Consider the following 20,198-nt stretch of genomic DNA (forward strand, 5'->3'; position numbering starts at 1 on the left):
ACGGAATGTAAATCTTGCTAGCACGAGGTATCGTGTTTGTGAGGTCTTGAATGAATGTAGGCGTGTGCATGTGAATATGTGATGTCTTGATGAGAATGCCCTTATTTGATCGCTTCCTCGGCTATTTATAGGGTAAGAACCCTAGGCATGTCCTACCTTGATTATGGAAAGGGAATATAACTTCCATAATAACTCTTTCCATGTTTGGTCATCTCCCTCAATTCTCCCTGATCTCCCTGACTTCTCCCTAACTTCTCCCTGACTCCCCTTTCCTAATTCCAGACGCTTTCTTCGATGGGCTTCAATCTCCTTCTGCGTGCATGTCGGCCCATTCCCCTTCTTCGCGCTTACTCCAACCGTGGGCTCCCCTTATTCTTATTTGATCCATTTATTTATTAAGTGGGCTTATTGCTATTGTGTGATTTTTGGCCCAAACAGTTTGCCCCAAATTTCTTGCGAGGCACGGTTCAAGGTGTCGAGCAAGGAATTTACGTAATCGAATGCTAAACCCTAAACCGTCATTTACACTCCTTTTCATGCAACTCCATCATTTCAGCCGCCCACCCCCTCTTTTCTCGCACCCTACTCCCTCTCTCTTCCTTTATAACCTCAACCCCCACCTTCCACTTCCATTAATCTCAAATCATTTCAAAAAACTCTCCCTCTCTAAATCCTTAACTCCCCTCTTCTCTCACCTCACCGGATCCACTGTTTCATCCTCCACCGTCCCTTCCACCAGGTATTTCCCTCCTCTTTTTTTCTTAATTCCATTTTTTTCTTTCTTCACCATGGGCAAAACCCGACAATCTTCATCAATCTTCACTTACCCCCATGATTGTGACTCTGTCTTGACTCCTGCTGACATTCCCACGATCAAGGGTTTGCTCGGCCTCGGTGACGGGGTGGATATCGCCATCCCTGAGCCGGGTCAAAAAGCTGATGCCCTTCGCCCAGGTTGGTTTGCTTTTATCTATACCCGTTTAGATATGGACTCCGCTTCCCTTTTCCCAAACTCGTTCAAGACTTCATCTTTACAAATAACTTTGCCATGGCACAAATTTCTGCTGCCGTCTGGAGGGTTCTCCTCTACTCCCTGGCCACTAGTCAGAACACCGGCAACTCTCTCTCCCTGGGTGATCTAGCCCACATGTATAACATCAGATCCCTGGGTAGGGGTCAATTCTCGTTCCGGGGTCGTGGAGAGGCTCCCTTCAGGCACGTGTCCAAATCCCGAGATGAGAAATGGTTTGAGGACTTCTTCTTCATGAGGAAGTAGTCCATCCAGCCGCCTGCCGATTACATCTTCGAGAAATGGGTCATAACTTCGAGTAAGTAAGCCTCCCTGTCACCTGACTCATTTATCTCGCTGCTTACTAGCTTACTTTATCATCCTCGTGCAGACCCCTGTGATCTGACTCGCATTGGTGCCAAGATTCCTGCCTGCAGCAAGTTGTTCTGTATCTCTGAATCCGAGAGAAAGTTTCCTGACCTGCTCCCTGGTTTCTCACCTGCTACCTCTTCCAAGCCTCTTCAATCAGCTCACAGTATGTCTTCTGGTAAGCTTCCTACAGTTGTTGCAATTTACATGCAGCTTTTACTAATGCTTTAAATATCCTGACGCCTGAGATGATGCCTGTTTGTAGGTTCCAAAGTTGATCCTCTGGAAGCCATCCTCCAGAGTGCAAAAAGAAAGAGATCCACTGCTAGTTCTGACGTGGCATCTGCCTCCAAGAAGAGTGCTCCTGCCGCCTCTTTCCAGACCCCTCCTACGCAATCCAGTTCTGCTAGGCCTGAGCCCTTAGAGGTTGATCCATTGTCTCGCCATCCGCCTACTCCTCCTGCCAGTCCTCGTGCCTCAGCTAGTGGAGGCACTACTGCTCACTTCCTAGAAGGTTTTGGGAATGTTGATAAGGTGTCGTACTGGCCAGAGATCGACCAGCTGTTCTTCCCTCCTCTAAAGGAGGCGTTCTCAGAGTTTTCTCCAGAGGAGATGGCTGAGAATGACGTGCACAATGCCTTTATGGTGAGTGATCTTCGTTTTCTACCTGTTTTAAACTTTACCCTTTGATTTCTCTTGCTGCCTTCTGACTTTTCTTGCCCCAGACCCTCCAGTCTTCTCTTTATAATAGGAAGATGATCAATGCAGTGCAGACCACCAGCCGTGCCACCAACGTTAAAAATCAAGAGCTGAAAAGAACAGTCGCCGACTTGGCGCAGCAGCGGTCTGATCTGAAGGAACGCGTGGTGGAACTGAAGGCTGAGCTTGCTGTTGCCAAGAAGAAGCTGAAGGAAGGGGCTGATCAGCTGGCACGCACTCAAGAGGTGTGCAACACCTTCTCTGATTCCCTCAAGCGCTCTGACGAGAAGATCGGCGAGCTAATCTCTGGCCACCAATGTTGTTGTCTATGCCACCTGGCGGGGAAATATCAGCGGGATGCGCACTGCTCTTGAGGAGGCTCCCACCCAACAAGCTATAGAGGAGAAGAAGAGGCACCTAGAGATGCTCTACCCCACCCCACCTGATCTGAGTGCACTGATGCCTGAAGTTGGGGAGGTGAATTCTCCTACACTGGCTGAGGAAGTTGCTGGTGGAGATGCTGGAATGCCCCAGGACGCTGCTGACGGAGCTCAGGAAGCTATGGCAGCCGAAGGTGTGCAAGCTGGTGCGGTACCTGAAATAGGGAGTCAGTAGGCAGAGGAGGTGCCAGAAGTGGAGGTCATTAATGTGACCGATAATTAAGTTTTTTTTTATATTAATGAACTTTTTTGGTAGTCTGGCCCAGAGGTGGCAGACTTGTAAGTTTTTTAAACTCTTTCTGGTTGCTTCGCCAAGGTAGCGGTTAAACTCAGGGGCCGTATTTTGGCCATGTTTTGGAATGCCCTGTTGGAATATGTGTCCTCCGACAATAATGCGATCACAACTGTTGATCATAATGATCACATGTTTAAATCTTGTTTTAAGAATACATGTGGGATGTAATATTTTACTGTCAACTGGTCCACACATATCGGTAATGATTGGCTGACTAGAGTTTGACATTACTTGTCAATGCGCGACGTGGTGATCAGTTGATCCCCTTAGGTCATACCTATAGGGAAATACTCTTAATTGATTATTTAATTAATCGTATGCCGATACGAGTTAATTAAATTGCTTAAATTTGACGGGTGATTTGTGAGTTAAGTTTACGTGTCTTATTGTAATTTTATTAAATGAGATACGGTCTAAGTAATAGAATTGTTTTATTACTTGGATAAAATTATTGTTTACTAAACGATTGATATTGAATTAAGATTGAATGAATGATTTATTATAAATACAAGATGTTGTGATTTATAATTGATAAACCATTTTGGTACAAGTAATTACGAATTACTAGTCGATTTTGTATATGACATATTTTATGAGTATGTTGATTTTTAATATGTTAAAAATACATTACAATTTCATATGTCAAGTAACATGTCACATATGTTACAATTGACAAATGACAATAAAATGGACCATCCATTTTATGTTGAATGTGCCGAAATAATGGAGGGTGTGTAAGATATATATTGTGTTTTTATCTTGAGTGGAAAATACAATGATTATATCTAACTAGTAGCCAGGCAAACCTAGCTTTTGAAAAGAGCAAAAATAAACGGCATTGGGTATGCTACCCAAGGCCATCTTTTTCGGCCACCCATAAGAAAAGGAGAGAGTTTTTTCTCTTCTTAAATTATTATTCATTCTAGTCTAAAATAGTTGTTCTCTCTAGTTTTTAAGATGATGCTTAAGGGCAAAAATAAACTCTCACATTACTCCCTCTTGAACCGAAATTTCAAGAGCAAAAATAACCTTTTGTGTCAATTTTAAGTATGATTAATATTATTACTAGATCATAATAATATTGATTTTAAGGGTGTTCCTTGGGTATATGCTTTTGGGAGAGATTCTAAACTTGAATCTTTTTCATCCATTATTGGAAAGCTCAAGAACTAACAAGAAGGAGATCTTGTTGGTGCCCATAAAACCGAAACCATATAGTAAGAACAATGATTTCTTCTCTTATCTTATTTATGTTTGCATGCATAAGATCTAGATTTAATTTTATGACTAAATTAAATATCACATATATGAATATGTTAAAAATGAGATATAGATTTCTAACATGCCCATTGCCGTAATTTTTGGCAAGTTTTAGCTTATATCCTGTGTGCTTGTTTTTTTAGGTTTCCTTAGTTTAGGTAGTTGCCGTGTCAGCCTGCTTGCTGATTTAGGCGAGTCCTGTCATCCTGAAGAGGCTGACTTTCTGACTCAGCTAGCTGCCGTTTCAGCCTGATGGCTGATTTAGGCATATGCCGCAACGTAAGGAGGAGTGGCCGTGTCAACCTGAGAGGCTGATTTAGACCAATCTCTAATGTATTTTCTGATTCTAATATGACATGGTAGATTACATAAATCCTGTTGTGGACATGGGCCACGGGGGCGCTTGGGAACAAGCGTTTGCATTTGTTGAGTCGCCACCAATTTATTGTGGAAAATTGGAAACCGTTCGAATACCTCGTGCCATGTCAAGACACAAAGTAGTGACATGAACACCAAGAACTCGTTACCCTTAGCATCCTATGTCTAGAATGACTCTCGTGGATGCCAATGAACACGGATGTTCACAGAGATCTGGAGTAAGGGGTGATGGTACGTATTAGGAAGCTCTTTTGATGAAACACCTAATCCCGCCCGCCTCGATAGCGGCCTCTACTAATGATTAGGCAAAATCGTCCATACTCGGTATATTGTCAATTTATATGCACGCAATGCAACATTCAATAAATTGATCCTAGCATGTGAAAATAAATACTAAGTCGGTGAACAAGTAATTAGCACATAAATTGGGGTCGAAGTGAATGTTAGATTAATTACATGTGAATGCCAAGTAAATAAATCATACATAATAATTACGAATACGAAATAAAGAAATAAATCACAATTGATAAACTTGAATTTACGTCATAAACATGCCCACAAGAGTTTTAGAAATAAAACAAAAGAATAAATGAAAATTAGAAAATAAGGAAATTGGAAATTGATTTAAATTTGAAAAATTGGAAAATAAGGAAATTTAAAGAAAAGGAAAATTTGGAAAATAAGGAAAATATGGAAATTATGGTGATAATAAGAATAATAGTTAATTAAAATCCTAATTAGAAACCCTACGTCAAAACGAGAAGAGTTCAGAGGCAGAAACCACCTCAGAACAGGCGCAGCATCTGCTGCGTCTGTTTGGGCTAAAAATAGCACAATAAATAAGGCCCACTTAATAAAATAAAAAGCTATGGAAGGAGTGATAAGGAGGAAGGAAGCCCGCAGTTGGAGAAAGGGGAAACGGGCTCAAGGGAGATCAGGAGCCCATCATAGAAGGCGTCCGGATTAAGGAAAGAGAAGTTAGGGAGAAGATAGGGAGAAGTTAGGGAGATCAGGGAGAATTGGGAAAGGCGGCCAAGTATGAAAAGTGTTCTTATGGAAATTATATTCCCTTTCCATATTCGAAGTAGGACATATCTAGGGTTCTTACCCTATAAATAGCCAAGGAAGCAAATCAAGAAGGACACTCAACACATCCGCATTCACATATTCATAATCAAGAACACATCAACACCACGGCACATTATTATCAAATATACATTCGTCCAAGATCTTGCAGGCCTGACGCCTAGGGCCAGCGGGATTAGCTTTGTGCCTCAATCGTAATCATCTTCCTATTCAAATAGTGCAATACTTGGCAGGGTACCGTCCCTCCCGCGGTTGTTCCCACATTGGGTTTTCCGCGTCACCAAATCTTACGTGTCAACTTACATTGCGTACTTTATTTCTTTATTTAAATATCAACAAACGAACAATCATACAATTAACCAGCGAGTAAGACTGCATTGACCCTAATCAATCAACTTGGTAAAAAAATACCTAAACAGTTTGGCGCCCAACGTGGGGCATTGTGGTCGTCAATCGTTGATATTCTAGATACACAATGGATAAGCAAGCATCTGAAGCCGTGTCAGGGAGCAGGCAACCATCGCCACCGCCACCAACTACTCAAAACCCGACAACAACAATGGCTACACAGGCTCCCGGACACACCTCAAGAATCATACCGACAATAAAAACCTCTTTACCTCCTAGGACTCCTGCTGTCGTGGCCCAAGCCAGGCCAGATAAGGAAACAGCAAGTTCAGGCCTCACTCCACCACCTAGTCCCACACAAATCTTACTCACTGGCGTAGAAAATCTTCAGAAAGCTATGGAAAACATGAGAGAAGACCAGAGGAAAGCTGAAACTGAAGCAAGAAAGAGGGACATAGAGCTCTGGGCACAGATAGACATCCTGAAACAGCTGTCTGTCACCCCAGCAAGCAGGACAGACGTGGGAAGGCCTACACTAGTAGATCTAACGCAGGGGGCATCAGGCAACAGGAATCCACTTCGATAGGTACCGGCTGAATTGATAACGAGATTGGATCTGTCCACGATACCATCAGATGGAAGGATAACCCCACAAGGGCTGGGATACCTCACGCCGAACGCTGCGCGCCGACAATATGGAAGCACGAGCGGTGGCATCCTGTCGGCCCCCACAACGATCGATCGGGCGCTGGAGCGGGATCCGAGTCAAACCAACAAATGGATCGCGGCGGGGGACGGTCGTTACAACAACTCCTCTAGCACCGGAACACATCGGAACCATCAAGAGCTCGGATCGGGAGGCGATATTGAACCAAAGACGGGCGGACAAAGCGGGCGGACCCCAAATTCAAAGATCACAAATCGGCGGATTTAGAGTTAAAAGAAATACTGAGCAGGGTCCCAGGGTTGCCGCCCCCACTCGAGAAAGCAGCTCTAGACAGCTACGCCAACTCACCATTCATGGACACCATATCCATCACAGCCATGCCAAAGGGATTCACAAATCCAAATATGCCTCTCTTCGACGACACGGCAGATCCCTTTGATCATATAAGCCAGTACAAGCAGAAAATGATGACAATAACAGCTATAGGGCAAGTCAAGGAGGCTTGCATGTGCAAAGGGTTCGGGTCCACCCTAACAGGACCGACACTTCGATGGTTTGTGAACCTGCCGAACAGGTCGATATCTACATTTGCTGAATTGGTGAACATATTTACTCAACAGTTCGCAAGCAGCAGAAAACCACAGAAGCATGCGGGAGATCGGTCATGAGAATCGTCCAGGGGGCAGGAGAGAGCATTGGAAAATACAATACTAGGTTCAACAATGAGAAGGTAGCAGTACAAGAGTGTGATGTCTCAACAGTAGTAGAAGCCTTCAGAAGAGGCCTCCACCACGACTCCGACCTATATAAGTAGCTAACCATGCATCCATGCCATAGTTTCGAGGCGGTACAGGAGAAGGCAGCTGCCGCAATCAGATTGGAGGAATATATCCTAGCCAGAGCCAGCTTACTGAGCACGCCAAGTAATTTTAGTACCTCAGCCGTGGAGAAATCAGGAAGAAAGCAAACCACCAGCAAGAAGGATGAGAGATACAGACCATATGGAAAGGGAGTCAACAGAATCGAGGAAAATCAGCTACTCCCCACTCTGGCAGAATATGGATTCACTACAGGTATCGGAGGAATCTTGAAGGCCCTCAGGGAGATGGGAGATGGAGTCAGGTGGCCCAACCCGCCAGTGGGAGAGCAAGCATGGAGAAAGGATAGCAAGAAGAAGTGTGAGTTCCATCGTGATATTGGGCACAACACTGAGGATTGCTATACATTACGAAGAGAGATCAAGCGCCTGTACAAACAATGGAAGCTGAGCCACCTATTACCACGTGGGGACAAGCAGCAAGATAAGGTAGGCTCTGCCAAGCCTGCAGACCCACCCACATGCACCAAAATCATAAACGTGATAACAGGCGGCTCAGACTTAAGCGGCCTGACATACTCAGCAGCTAAAAGACGCGCCACCGAGATCAAAGGAGACATGCCAGCCAATTCTTGCAGAATTTCTCACGGTGACCTGTCAGCGGTCAGCTTTGATGAAGGAGATACATACGATGAACGAGAACATCATGACGCACTTATTATCACCTTATCAATGGCCAATTGCACAGTTAGAAAGGTCTTGGTAGATACAGGAAGCTCGGTCAACCTAATCATGCTGAAAACTATAGAAAACATGGGATTCAGCGAGAAGGATTTGCAGAAGAAGACTATTCCGCTAGTAGGCTTCAGTGGAGAAACAACCAGCTCACTAGGCGAGATAGTCATCCCAACCTATGTGGGAGGAATCAACAAGCAAGTCAGGTACCTGGTTATAGACGGCCCCTCCACCAACAACGTCATCTTGGGAAGACCATGGTTGCACCAGATGAAAGCAGTCCCCTCGACATACCACCAGTGCATAAAGTTCCCCACACCATGGGGAGTAGAAACAATAAGAGGAGATCAGGAGGAAGCTAGAGGCTGCTATAAGAAGACACTCAAGTGCACTGCCAGCCCTCCCGCATAGCAATTAAGATGACCTATCCGGGACGAATACATCGAACCCCAGAAAGAGCCGGATCAAATCAACCTGGACAAGCTGCACCCAGAAAGAACCGTGCTCATTGGAGCATGATGCACAGGAAGCTTAAGACAGCAACTAGTCAAGTTCTTACAGGATAACATGGATTGTTTTGCATGGTCACACAATGACATGATAGGAATAGATCCGTCCATCATAACACATAAGCTTAGTGTGAACCCGAAGTGTAAACCTGTAACACCCCCTCATACCAAGGTGCCTTACCAGGACCACCCTACCATGAAAGTGTGTTACCATCTCGGTTGCCCGTGGTTAATATATATCAAAAAGCGTCCGAACTGAGCACATTTATTAAGGTACTGTAAAATGTAAAGTTTACATCAACCAAACTCAAATACCGTGTTAACAAAATACAACTGCAAAGTCTGACAAATAAAGAAATCCAACTAAGACTCAGACGGTGATGCTATGAATCGTGATGGCACTCCTCCCAAGACAGTCCCCAAGCTCACACTAGCAATACCTGTCAAGCCTGCTCACCATCCCCGAATAGATCACCGCAGATTCCACAAACAACAACGGGGTCAGTATTACTCAAACAATATAAGACAGACAAACGATACAATCAACTGATCATCTTCCCATTCTAGACTTTGTTCCCATACTGTAACCGACTACACACCAAAGTGTGTAGCCCTGCCAGATTACCCATCGCAACAGGTAACCCTCGCCGCCAGTGGGTGACCGCAGCCGATCCCACCTAGTCCAGCTCCTCAATGAGCGACAAACAATCCCTGTCCCTTAATGTGCACATCCCCTCCCGTGGCGGGTTCCACGGAGGGCGAACTAGGGTGTGAAGCCACTCCCGCAAGTGACTCCACCACAATCACAATCACAAGATGTCACAGCCATCTCAACACCCTCACACCAACATCATCACAACAATCTCCATACTCCGATGATCAACAGATAACAATAATCACAACAACATGTCTTACAATAACGATGGCCGAGTAGGAAACCCTACCTTAGAAATCAACAGTGGAAAATGAACTTGCACACTCAGAAAGGCTCCTCTACGAAGTCTTCTCCTATATCATAATCATATCACACAATTACACATTGCACAACCCCCACATTCCCAATTCCATAATTATACAGTAACCCCAACAATACAACAACATAGAATAAAACTTACCAATAGTAGGATGAGAAATTGTACGTAAGGACTCCGAAGATTTCGCAAACAACAAAGCAATTGGGTGATTAAGGAGTGATTAGGGAGAGATTAAGGTTAACGTACAATGATAAAGTAGAAATGATGTTTTGAAAACTGACGCGGGATATAAAATAAATCTTAAACGCTCCCTAATCAAACCGTCAAAATAATACTCGCCAGACCGAATACTCGGTCGAGTAAAGTTATACCTGGCCGAGTATCCTCTACTCGGTCGAGTATTCACTATACTCGGCCGAGTATTCATCGGCAGAATCAAAACAACTCATACTAACAGCACTACTCGGCCGAGTAGGCTCTACTCGGTCGAGTAGTCGCCAAAGAAAATCCGTAGTGTTACAATCTTCCCCCCTTAAAAAGAACTTCGTCCCGAAGTTCACACTGTACTATAAAACAAAACACAACACTACGCCACAAGTCTATACTAACCACATATAACAACACCAAGGAATTATACAAATCACCACAAAAGTCATTACCCCGACTCAAAGTAAAACAACAACAACCAAAACACGACCGCGACCATCTCCTACCCCCCCTAAAAAGACAACGGTTATGTCCCCGTAACCAAACATACCTGATCAAAAAGGTTAGGAAAACGTTCTCGCATAGCTTCCTCGGGTTCCCATGTGGCTTCCTCCACATTATGATTAGACCAAAGGACCTTGAGTAAGACCGTCTCACAATTCCGGGTCTTACGAACCTTGCGATCAAGAATCTCCTTAGGAATCTCGGCGTAGGACAAGGATTCATCAAGCTTGATGTTCTCCATCTCAAGGATATGCGACGGATCGCTCACATACTTCTGAAGTTGAGATACATGAAAAACATTGTGTACTCTATCCAAAGCTGGTGGTAACGCTAATCTATAGGCCACCTCGCCAACACGGTCTAAAACCTCATAAGGACCTATAAACTTTTGGCTTAGCTTACCCTTTTTCCCAAACCTCATAACACCTCGCATAGGTGACACTTTTAAAAGAACCTTGTCACCTACCATAAACTCAATGTCCTTGCGGTGCAAGTCGGCGTAGCTCTTCTGACGATCTTGAGCTGCTCTCATCTTTTGCCGAATCAACTGGATTTGCTCAACCATATCTTGAACTAGCTGTGGCCCTAAAACGACCGTCTCAGAACTATCATCCCAACAAACTGGACTTCGGCATTTCCGGCCATACAAAGCTTCAAAAGGTGCCATCCCAATGCTTGTATGATAACTGTTATTGTATGAAAACTCGATCAGATCAAGCCTGTCTTCCCAACTGCCCCCAAAGTCCATAACACATGCCCTCAACATGTCTTCTAAGGTCTTGATGGTCCGCTCTGTCTGACCATCGGTTGCCGGATAAAAGGCTGTACTCATCTTTAAAGTCGTACTCATCAACTCTTGCAACTCTTGCCAAAACTTGGATATGAACCTCGCATCACGATCCGAAACGATATCCTTAGGTATACCATGTAACCGAACCACATGCCTCCTGTAACCCAATGCCAGCTGCATCTTAGACCAAGTATCCTTCATGGGAACGAAATGGGCTGACTTGGTTAACCGATCAACAATCACCCAAATCATGTTGTTACCTTGTTGTGACCTAGGTAATCCCACAATGAAGTCCATGGATATCGACTCCCACTTCCACTCTGGTACATCCAAAGACTGGATCTTACCTTGTGGTCTCCTTTGTTCACCCTTGACCTTTTGACAGGTCAAACATCTGGCTACAAACTCAGCTACATCTCTCTTCATGTTTGGCCACCAGAAAGTCTTCTTAAGGTCTCTATAAAGCTTGTCACCACCTGGGTGAACTGAATAGGGAGTGCAATGAGCCTCAGTCAAGATCACTCTCCGTAACTCTGCATCCTCAGGGACACACCATCTCCCATCAAAACGAACACTCCCATCTGGATGAATAGAAAACCTGGAAGCCGTTCCACTCTCAACCTTTGACTTCCACTCCTGAATCTTCGGATCAAGCTCCTGCTTACTCTTGATGTTCGCATACAACTCTGGCTCGATCGTCAAATCCCCGATGGTATCCCCTTCTCGAATCATAAAGATCCCCAAACTAGACATCTCATCCCTCAACTTCAGCAAGGACATAGCTGTACATAGCGAATGAACGCTCTTCCTACTCAATGCATCTGCAACAACATTAGCCTTACCCTCGTGATAGATGATCTCCATATCATAATCTCCAATCAGCTCCATCCACCGTCTCTGTCGCATGTTAAGCTCCTTCTGAGTGTAGATGTACTTTAGACTCTTATGATCAGAGAACACCTTAAAAGTTGCTCCATAAAGGTAGTGTCTCCAAATCTTAAGAGCGAACACAACTGCACCCGGCTCCAGATCATGAGTAGGGTAGTTCTCCTCATATTGCTTCAGCTGCCTCGAAGCATAGGCTATGACTTTCCCTCCCTGCATCAAAACACAACCAAGACCATTCTTTGAAGCGTCGGTATATACCTCAAAGTTCTCACAACTCTCTGGCAAGGCTAAGATAGGAGCTGTGGTCAATCGTTCCTTTAAAGTCTGAAACGCCGTCTCACAACTCTTATCCCAAACAAATCTGACCTCCTTCCTCATCAAAGATGTCATAGGCCGCGCTATGGTAGAGAAAGTTTTTACAAATCTTCTGTAGTAGCCTGCAAGGCCTAAGAAACTCCGAACCTCAGCAACATTCTTCGGCGATTCCCTCTTGGTAACGGCCTCAATCTTACTAGGATCCACGGATACCCCCTTCTTAGATATTACATGACCCAGAAAAGCCACCTCCTCTAACCAGAACTCACACTTGGATAGCTTGGCATAAAGCTGATTATCTCTCAAAGTCTGCAGAACTATCCTCAGATGCTCCTCATGTTCCTCCTTAGTCTTAGAATAGACTAAGATATCGTCGATGAAAATAACCACAAACCTATCCAAAAACGGTGTAAAGATCCGATTCATCAAATCCATAAAAGCTGCTGGCGCATTGGTCAACCCAAAAGGCATCACCACGTACTCGTAGTGACCATATCGAGATCGGAACGCTGTTTTAGGAATATCCTCATCTGCTATCCTCAGCTGGTGGTACCCCGACCTCAGATCAATCTTGGAAAACACACCTGCTCCAGTTAACTGGTCAAACAAGTCATCAATCCTCGGCAACGGATACTTGTTCTTCACTGTGACCCGATTGAGCTCTCTGTAATCAATGCACAGTCTCATACTCCCATCTTTCTTCTTTACAAAAAGAACTGGAGCTCCCCACGGTGACACACTAGGCCTGATATAACCCTTGCCTAGCAACTCATGTATCTGCTTTTTCAACTCTGCCAACTCTTTAGGTGCCATACGGCAAGGTGCTTTAGATATAGGACCCGTTCCCGGCTTAAGCTCCACGCTGAAATCAACATCCCTCTTGGGAGGCAAACTCGGTATTTCCTCAGGAAAAACATCTTCGAACTCTCTCGCCACATATATCTCAGAAGCTGTCGGTGGCTCTCGATGATCTCTCACATGACAAAGAATCAAGGGACACTTCTTCCTTAAACATGACTTTAAAATCATTACAGCTATGAACCTACACTTAGGCTTTACCACAAACCCTCTATAGGACACCCTAACACCCTTGGGACCCTTTAAAGACACTCTCTTTTGTCGACAATCTATCCTGGCATCATACTTACCTAACCAATCCATCCCGACAATCACCTCGAACTCATCCATAGGAAACTCTAACAGGTCGACTGGTAGATCTACCCCTCCAACTACCATGGATACTCCCCTATACAGCTTGAGACATGACACAGACTCCCCTGAAGGTATGAATACATCATCTTTTACAACCTCAAACTTTCCCAAACCCATAGACACAGCATGACTCTTAGACACAAACGAATGTGTAGCCCCGGAATCAAACAAAACAAAGGACGGTACATTATGAACAAGAAAGGTACCGGTAACTACATGAGCATCATCCTGTGCTTCCTCCTTGTCCATCATAAAGAGCTTTCCACTGTTTTTCTGTCCTTCACCCTGAACTGAAGCATTGGAGGTACTTGGCTTGGCTGCCGAATCCTGAGTGACGCTATTGTTCTGGCGCTGATAAGATCCACCACCACCGTGGTTGTAACCGCCCTGATTGCCCTGTCCACCTCTGTTGCCCCATGAACCTCCCGGTCGGTTACTAGCAAAACTCTGAGTCGGTCCCTGGGAAAAATTCCCTGACCGAGGTCCTAAACCATTGCCGCGCTTGTAGCTCGTGCATTCCTGTCTTTTGTGGCCTATCCCACCACAGTTGAAGCAAGTAAGGTTGGTGTTGTCACTCACAGCCCAACCCCCATTCTTTCCCCAACCACGAGATCCTCCCGAGAAACCAGCTCCACCAGAAAAAGCCTTAGCATGGTTGAAATTCCCTTTCTTGTTGGTCGGCTGACTGTTGTTTCCACCATCAGCCTTCCTCTTTTCTGCAGCAGTCCTCTCATCGATCTCTCTTGAGAGATCTACCATTCTCTCAGCTTGACCCGCTCTCAAGTACACTTCCTTGAGGTCAGTAGCAACCCCGGCTGGCATACGACTCACGATCTTAGCAGATAAACCCCTCTCAAAACGAAGAGCCAAACCTCTCTGTCCTAGCTGCATATCTTCAACATAACGAGACAGCTCCAAAAACCGATGATAGTAATCAGTGACTGTCATGTCCTCGGTCATGGTGAAGGAATCAAAGTCGGATCTCATCTTGTGTCGGATATGCTCCGGCACAAATTGATCTCTCATAGCACTCTTCAACCCAGACCACGGAATAGCCCCTTCCGCCTGGTAGTAAGCTCTAGCATCTTCTTTGACATTTTGCCACCAAACTGCAGCTTCACCTCTTAGGTAGTACACTACCTGCTCAACAATCATGTCCTCGGGGCACTTAACCATTTCCATGAGAGCTTCAATCTCACGGTGTCACTTCTCGAGTAGCTTTGGTTCACCTACCCCGTCATATGTGGGAGGGTGGAAACGAGCAATATTGATGCTAAGCTGTGTTGCATCCATCGACTTCTCGTTCCCTTTTCCCACATTTTTGAGAGCTTCAAGGAGAGCCTCTTGTTGCTCAATCATGCGAGCAACCTCATCAAGAGTCATCTCTGAAGCTTGGATCTGCGCGGGAGTTCTTTTGGGCGGCATCTCTGAATCGACAAGAAACACGGAAACGTAAACACAAAAGCCTACCACTCAAAACGTAGTAACCTCCACCAAAAGAACACTCGACCGAGTATACAAACATACTCGGTCGAGTAACGAATACTCGGTCGAGTATCCTAGATACTCGGTCGAGTATTTCGACTCCGACGAACTTCAAAACTCAAAAACAACACTCGGTCGAGTAAAACAACACTCGGCCGAGTAGCCACTACTCGGTCGAGTATACCTCTTACTCGGTCGAGTTGTCACAAACAAAAGCTACTTTGCTACTCATCAGTAAATCAATACTCGGTCGAGCTCTTGGTTACTCGGCCGAGTGCTCCCTACTCGGTCGAGTACTTGCCCTGCTCGGCCGAGTTACAAGATAGACGGGTATACAGTATAAAGTTCCCCTATCATGCTCACTATTCCCCGCAGCAAACGCATAATATTACGAGTTTAAATGCCATGTTATAATCACATCAGCATGCAATTCATATATCAAGAACTTTAATGCCACATTAGAATCATATCGAAAGATACAATTCATACATATGCTAAATCCAACATGACCAACATTCACAACCCGTCACATCCACCATTCCTCCCATCACAACATTTAGGAACTTCAACACACATACTTTCAACTATCAACTTTTACCAACATGCATCTTCACATACATGCACATACAAAAACCTAGCTCTCATCACACTTCCCCATGTTACTGGCTGGAGTTAGCGAGGGCCAATTTGCGACTCCGGGACGTCTCCCGAGTCTTTGCGGTAGCTCCAAACAACTCTCCCCGGGTTCATTTTACTTAGACTCCCTAGGTTCATTATATTCATTTGTTTAGGTGCCGGAATCTTCGGCTCTGATACCACTTTGTAACACCCCCTCATACCAAGGTGCCTTACCAGGACCACCCTACCATGAAAGTGTGTTACCATCTCGGTTGCCCGTGGTTAGTATATATCAAAAAGCGTCCGAACTGAGCACATTTATTAAGGTACTGTAAAATGTAAAGTTTACATCAACCAAACTCAAATACTGTGTTAACAAAATACAACTGCAAAGTCTGACAAATAAAGAAATCCAACTAAGACTCAGACGGTGATGCTATGAATCGTGATGGCACTCCTCCCAAGACAGTCCCCAAGCTCACACTAGCAATACCTGTCAAGCCTGCTCACCATCCCCGAATGGATCACCGCAGATTCCACAAACAACAACGGGGTCAGTATTACTCAAACAATATAAGACAGACAAACGATACAATCAACTGATCATCTTCCCATTCTAGACTTTGTTCCCATACTGTAACCGACTACACACCAAAGTGTGTAGCCCTGCCAGATTACCCATCGCAACAGATAACCCTCGCCGCCAGTGGGTGACCGCAGCCGATCCCACCTAGTCCAACTCCTCAATGAGCAACAAACAATCCCTGTCCCTTAATGTGCACATCCCCTCCCGTGGCGGGTTCCACGGAGGGCGAACTAGGGTGTGAAGCCACTCCCGCAAGTGACTCCACCACAATCACAATCACAAGATGTCACAGCCATCTCAACACCCTCACACCAACATCATCACAACAATCTCCATACTCCGATGATCAACAGATAACAATAATCACAACAACATGTCTTACAATAACAGTAAACTGAGTAGGAAACCCTACCTTAGAAATCAACAGTGGAAAATGAACTTGCACACTCAGAAAGGCTCCTCTACGAAGTCTTCTCCTATATCATAATCATATCACACAATTACACATTGCACAACCCCCACATTCCCAATTCCATAATTATACAGTAACCCCAACAATACAACAACATAGAATAAAACTTACCAATAGTAGGATGAGGAATTGTACGTAAGGACTCCGAAGATTTCACAAACAACAAAGCAATTGGGTGATTAAGGAGTGATTAGGGAGAGATTAGGGTTAACGTACAATGATAAAGTAGAAATGATGTTTTGAAAACTGACGCGGGATATAAAATAAATCTTAAACGCTCCCTAATCAAACCGTCAAAATAATACTCGCCAGACCGAATACTCGGTCGAGTAAAGTTATACTCGGCCGAGTATCCTCTACTCGGTCGAGTATTCACTATACTCGGCCGAGTATTCATCGGCAGAATCAAAACAACTCATACTAACAGCACTACTCGGCCGAGTAGGCTCTACTCGGTCGAGTAGTCGCCAAAGAAAATCCGTAGTGTTACAAAACCCATCCAGTAGAGAAGAAGAAAGTTTGCAGCGGAAAGAAACAAAGTGATCAACCAAGAGGTAGATAGCCTGCTGGCAGCGAAGAAAATAAGAGAAGTGTTGGGTTCCTTATGTTGATGATAACATGCCCATTTGATTTGTGCTATCTTAGTTTACCTTTTCAGGATTAATGATTAAATCAAGCATGGATTAAGAAGTGTTGAAGTTGTTAATCATCCCATTGTATTGAGTCTTATTGTCATCTAATATACAAGCGAGAAAGTAGAGTATCTTAGAGTAATAGAAACAGTCAAGTCGACTGTTGCTTTCATTAGTAAACAACTGCTTGGTTTGTTGCCACAATTCGTAAAACTTGAAGCCCTTTTTATCTTTCAAAAACCTTTCACGTGACTCTTATTTTTCAAAGATAAAACTTCAGATTTTATTAGGAGTTGGTCTTCAACAAAGAGTGGTTTGAATATTTATTAATTTCAAAATGTTTCCTCTTTATGCAAATTCAACCCTTTGGTCTTTTAGAAAACAAGAAATGCTTTTTGCCATATTTGTGTTAACGTGTCATCATGTGACTTGTCTCACATCCTTTATTTTCTGAAATTGCATGAGCTTTTAAGGATATCTTTCAAACACTCTTTCTCTATTCTTGCCTTTGCAAAAGAGCCCTCTTTGGTGCAAGTTTTGGGTGGTTGCTAATGCCCTTCACATGTGTGGTCTTTGACCCTTCAAAACCCTAGCAACCTCCTCACCCATTTCCTCTATAAAAGGCGAGCCTCTCCTTCATAAAATCCTAAGACTTTTCTGAAATAATTTTCCAACTTTGCAAATTGTTTTTAAAGCTTAAAAATCGTTGTCTTTGCAAAAACCTTTAAAAGTCTTCAAGTTGTTACAGTCGTGGCTACTGTTACTTTATCATACTAAACTCTCTTGCTTAAGAATTGTTGATCTTGAAAAAGTTGTCCATCTCTATTCTTTGTTAAGAATGTGTTAGTGGAAACTTGATCCTATAACATTCTAAGTGTGTTAGTAGTGTTTAGGACGGAGTAGTCTTTAACTCTTGGCAACCGGAGTAGGTTGCGAGTTAGCTTGTCATAAGAACGGAGTAGTTCTTGTACTAGCTTTACAACCGGAGTAGGTTGGTGTCTTTTATTGTAAGGGTCTTTTAGTTGTCGGAGTAGATCACTAAAAGAAAGCAATAAAAAGGTAGATTGGACGTAGGCACTTGAGTTTCTTGCCGAACCAATTCAAAAATCTCGTGTTTCATTGTCTTACTTTATTTCCGCTGCAATTTATTTTGTTTGTTTGTTTTGCTTTGCTAAACCTTCGAAGTAACAGTTCATCATACTGTCACATTTGGTCTGCAGTCGTATTCCACAAACTGAGACAAATAGCTATAGTCAGAACGATTGTTACTTTTATACTTTAGCAAGCATTCATCGTGATACTTGTTTAGTCTTTCAATATTATTCAAAGTATCTCCTCATCTCTTTTATCCTCGTAACTCACTTTAATTCAATAAAGTTGAAGTTATAAATTTTTAAATAGTACCTAATTCACCCCCTCCCCCTCTTAGGTATTTGAATCCATAAACTCAACAATTGGTATCAGAGCCTCGTGCTCTTGATCGAGGCTAATCGCCTTAGAGTTTGATTCGTGGGTAATGAATTCCGAGAAACACTCCAAGATCCCGGTCTTTACCGGTTCGAATTTTGGATGGTGGAAACTCAAAATGGAACATTACATCAAAAGTATTGATTATCAATGTTGGAACATCATCCAAAATGGACCTCTAGTTATTGAGGAAACCGACATTCTAAACGGTTTCACCAAGACAAAAGAGGAAAGAAATTACAATGAAAACGACTTCAAGCTTGCCGAAAAGAATTCCAAAGCAATGTCGTTTCTTCAACGTTGTGTTGGTGAGGGGGAAGTTAGTCGAATCTCCGGATGTCCTACGGCTAAATCTATTTGGGATTCCCTTGTACTTGCCTATGAAGGGACGTCTCAAGTAAGAAAACACCGTATTGACCTTCTCATGCAACAATATGAGATGTTTAGAATGTCAAAGGACGAGTCTTTAAATAGTTTCTCTTCACGTTTTTCTTGTATTATTAATGAGCTTAAAAGTCTAGGAAGGAATTTCGAGTCCGAGGACATCATTTGAAAAATCCTTCGTAGTCTAACCCCTAAATGGCAACCTAAAGTCACCGCCATAGAGGAAGCTAAAGACTTGTCAACCCTATCTCTTCATGAACTAATGGGATCACTAATGGCTCACGAGTTTAACCTCGATAAGCATTCTAGTGAGTCATCAAAGGGAAAGAGTCTCGCCCTCACATCCTCTCCAAGTGATGGAGAAGATGAGGAGGAAGACGAGTTTGCTATGTTCACAAGGAATCTAGCCGGGTTGGTAAATGGACAAGGAAACAAAAGGTTCACAAATAATTACTCGAAAAAATGCTTTCCTAAGAAACGACCTAACTCCACCGTGGGATGCTTTAAATGTGGTGATAAAACACACCAAATTAAAGAATGTCCCAAGTGGGAAGAAATCAAATCAAAGGAACGAAGAGAAAAGGTTAAAAAGGACTATAAACATAGAGTCATGAGTGCTATTTGGGGAATGTCCGACTCCGCGAGGAAGATGAGGAACTCATCGAGGAGGAACTTGAGGCTAAAATGTGTCTTGCAAATCATGGTAAAGAAAAAGTCTCAAAAACCTCAAAACTTGAACACTTAAGATGCCTCATGGCTAATCCCGACGATTCTGACTCCGATTCCGACAACGAGGTAAATCATCTAAAGGCCAAGGCTAGAACTTACTCCAAAGAGAAAGTATGTAAGCTTCTTGACCAACTTTTTGATAAGTGTCGGTTTCAAAATGATAAGCTTGAGGTAATGCAAAATGAGATTGAGGAAATTGCTCAAGAGAACTTTAATCTGAAAAATGAACTAAAAGCAACAGACTGCGTCACTGTCACATCTGAGGCTTATGATGAGGTTAAAAGAGTCAACAAGTTAAACAAACATTTGACTAAAGAACTAGA

At 43.6% G+C, this 20,198-nt stretch overlaps 1 protein-coding gene across 1 annotated transcript; it reads left to right on the forward strand.

The window, feature by feature from the left end:
• Window positions 1-1,336: 1,336 nt before the first annotated feature.
• LOC141596420 (uncharacterized) lies at window positions 1,337-2,994 on the forward strand. The gene is made up of 3 exons (XM_074416574.1): window positions 1,337-1,556; window positions 1,644-2,023; window positions 2,104-2,994. Exons 1-3 carry the CDS (start codon window positions 1,547-1,549, stop codon window positions 2,449-2,451), a joined length of 738 nt encoding a protein of 245 aa, XP_074272675.1. The 5' UTR covers window positions 1,337-1,546; the 3' UTR covers window positions 2,452-2,994.
• Window positions 2,995-20,198: the final 17,204 nt, after the last annotated feature.

This window comes from Silene latifolia, chromosome 8 (genome assembly GCF_048544455.1).
Source record: "Silene latifolia isolate original U9 population chromosome 8, ASM4854445v1, whole genome shotgun sequence".
NCBI classification, from domain to species: domain Eukaryota; kingdom Viridiplantae; phylum Streptophyta; class Magnoliopsida; order Caryophyllales; family Caryophyllaceae; genus Silene; species Silene latifolia.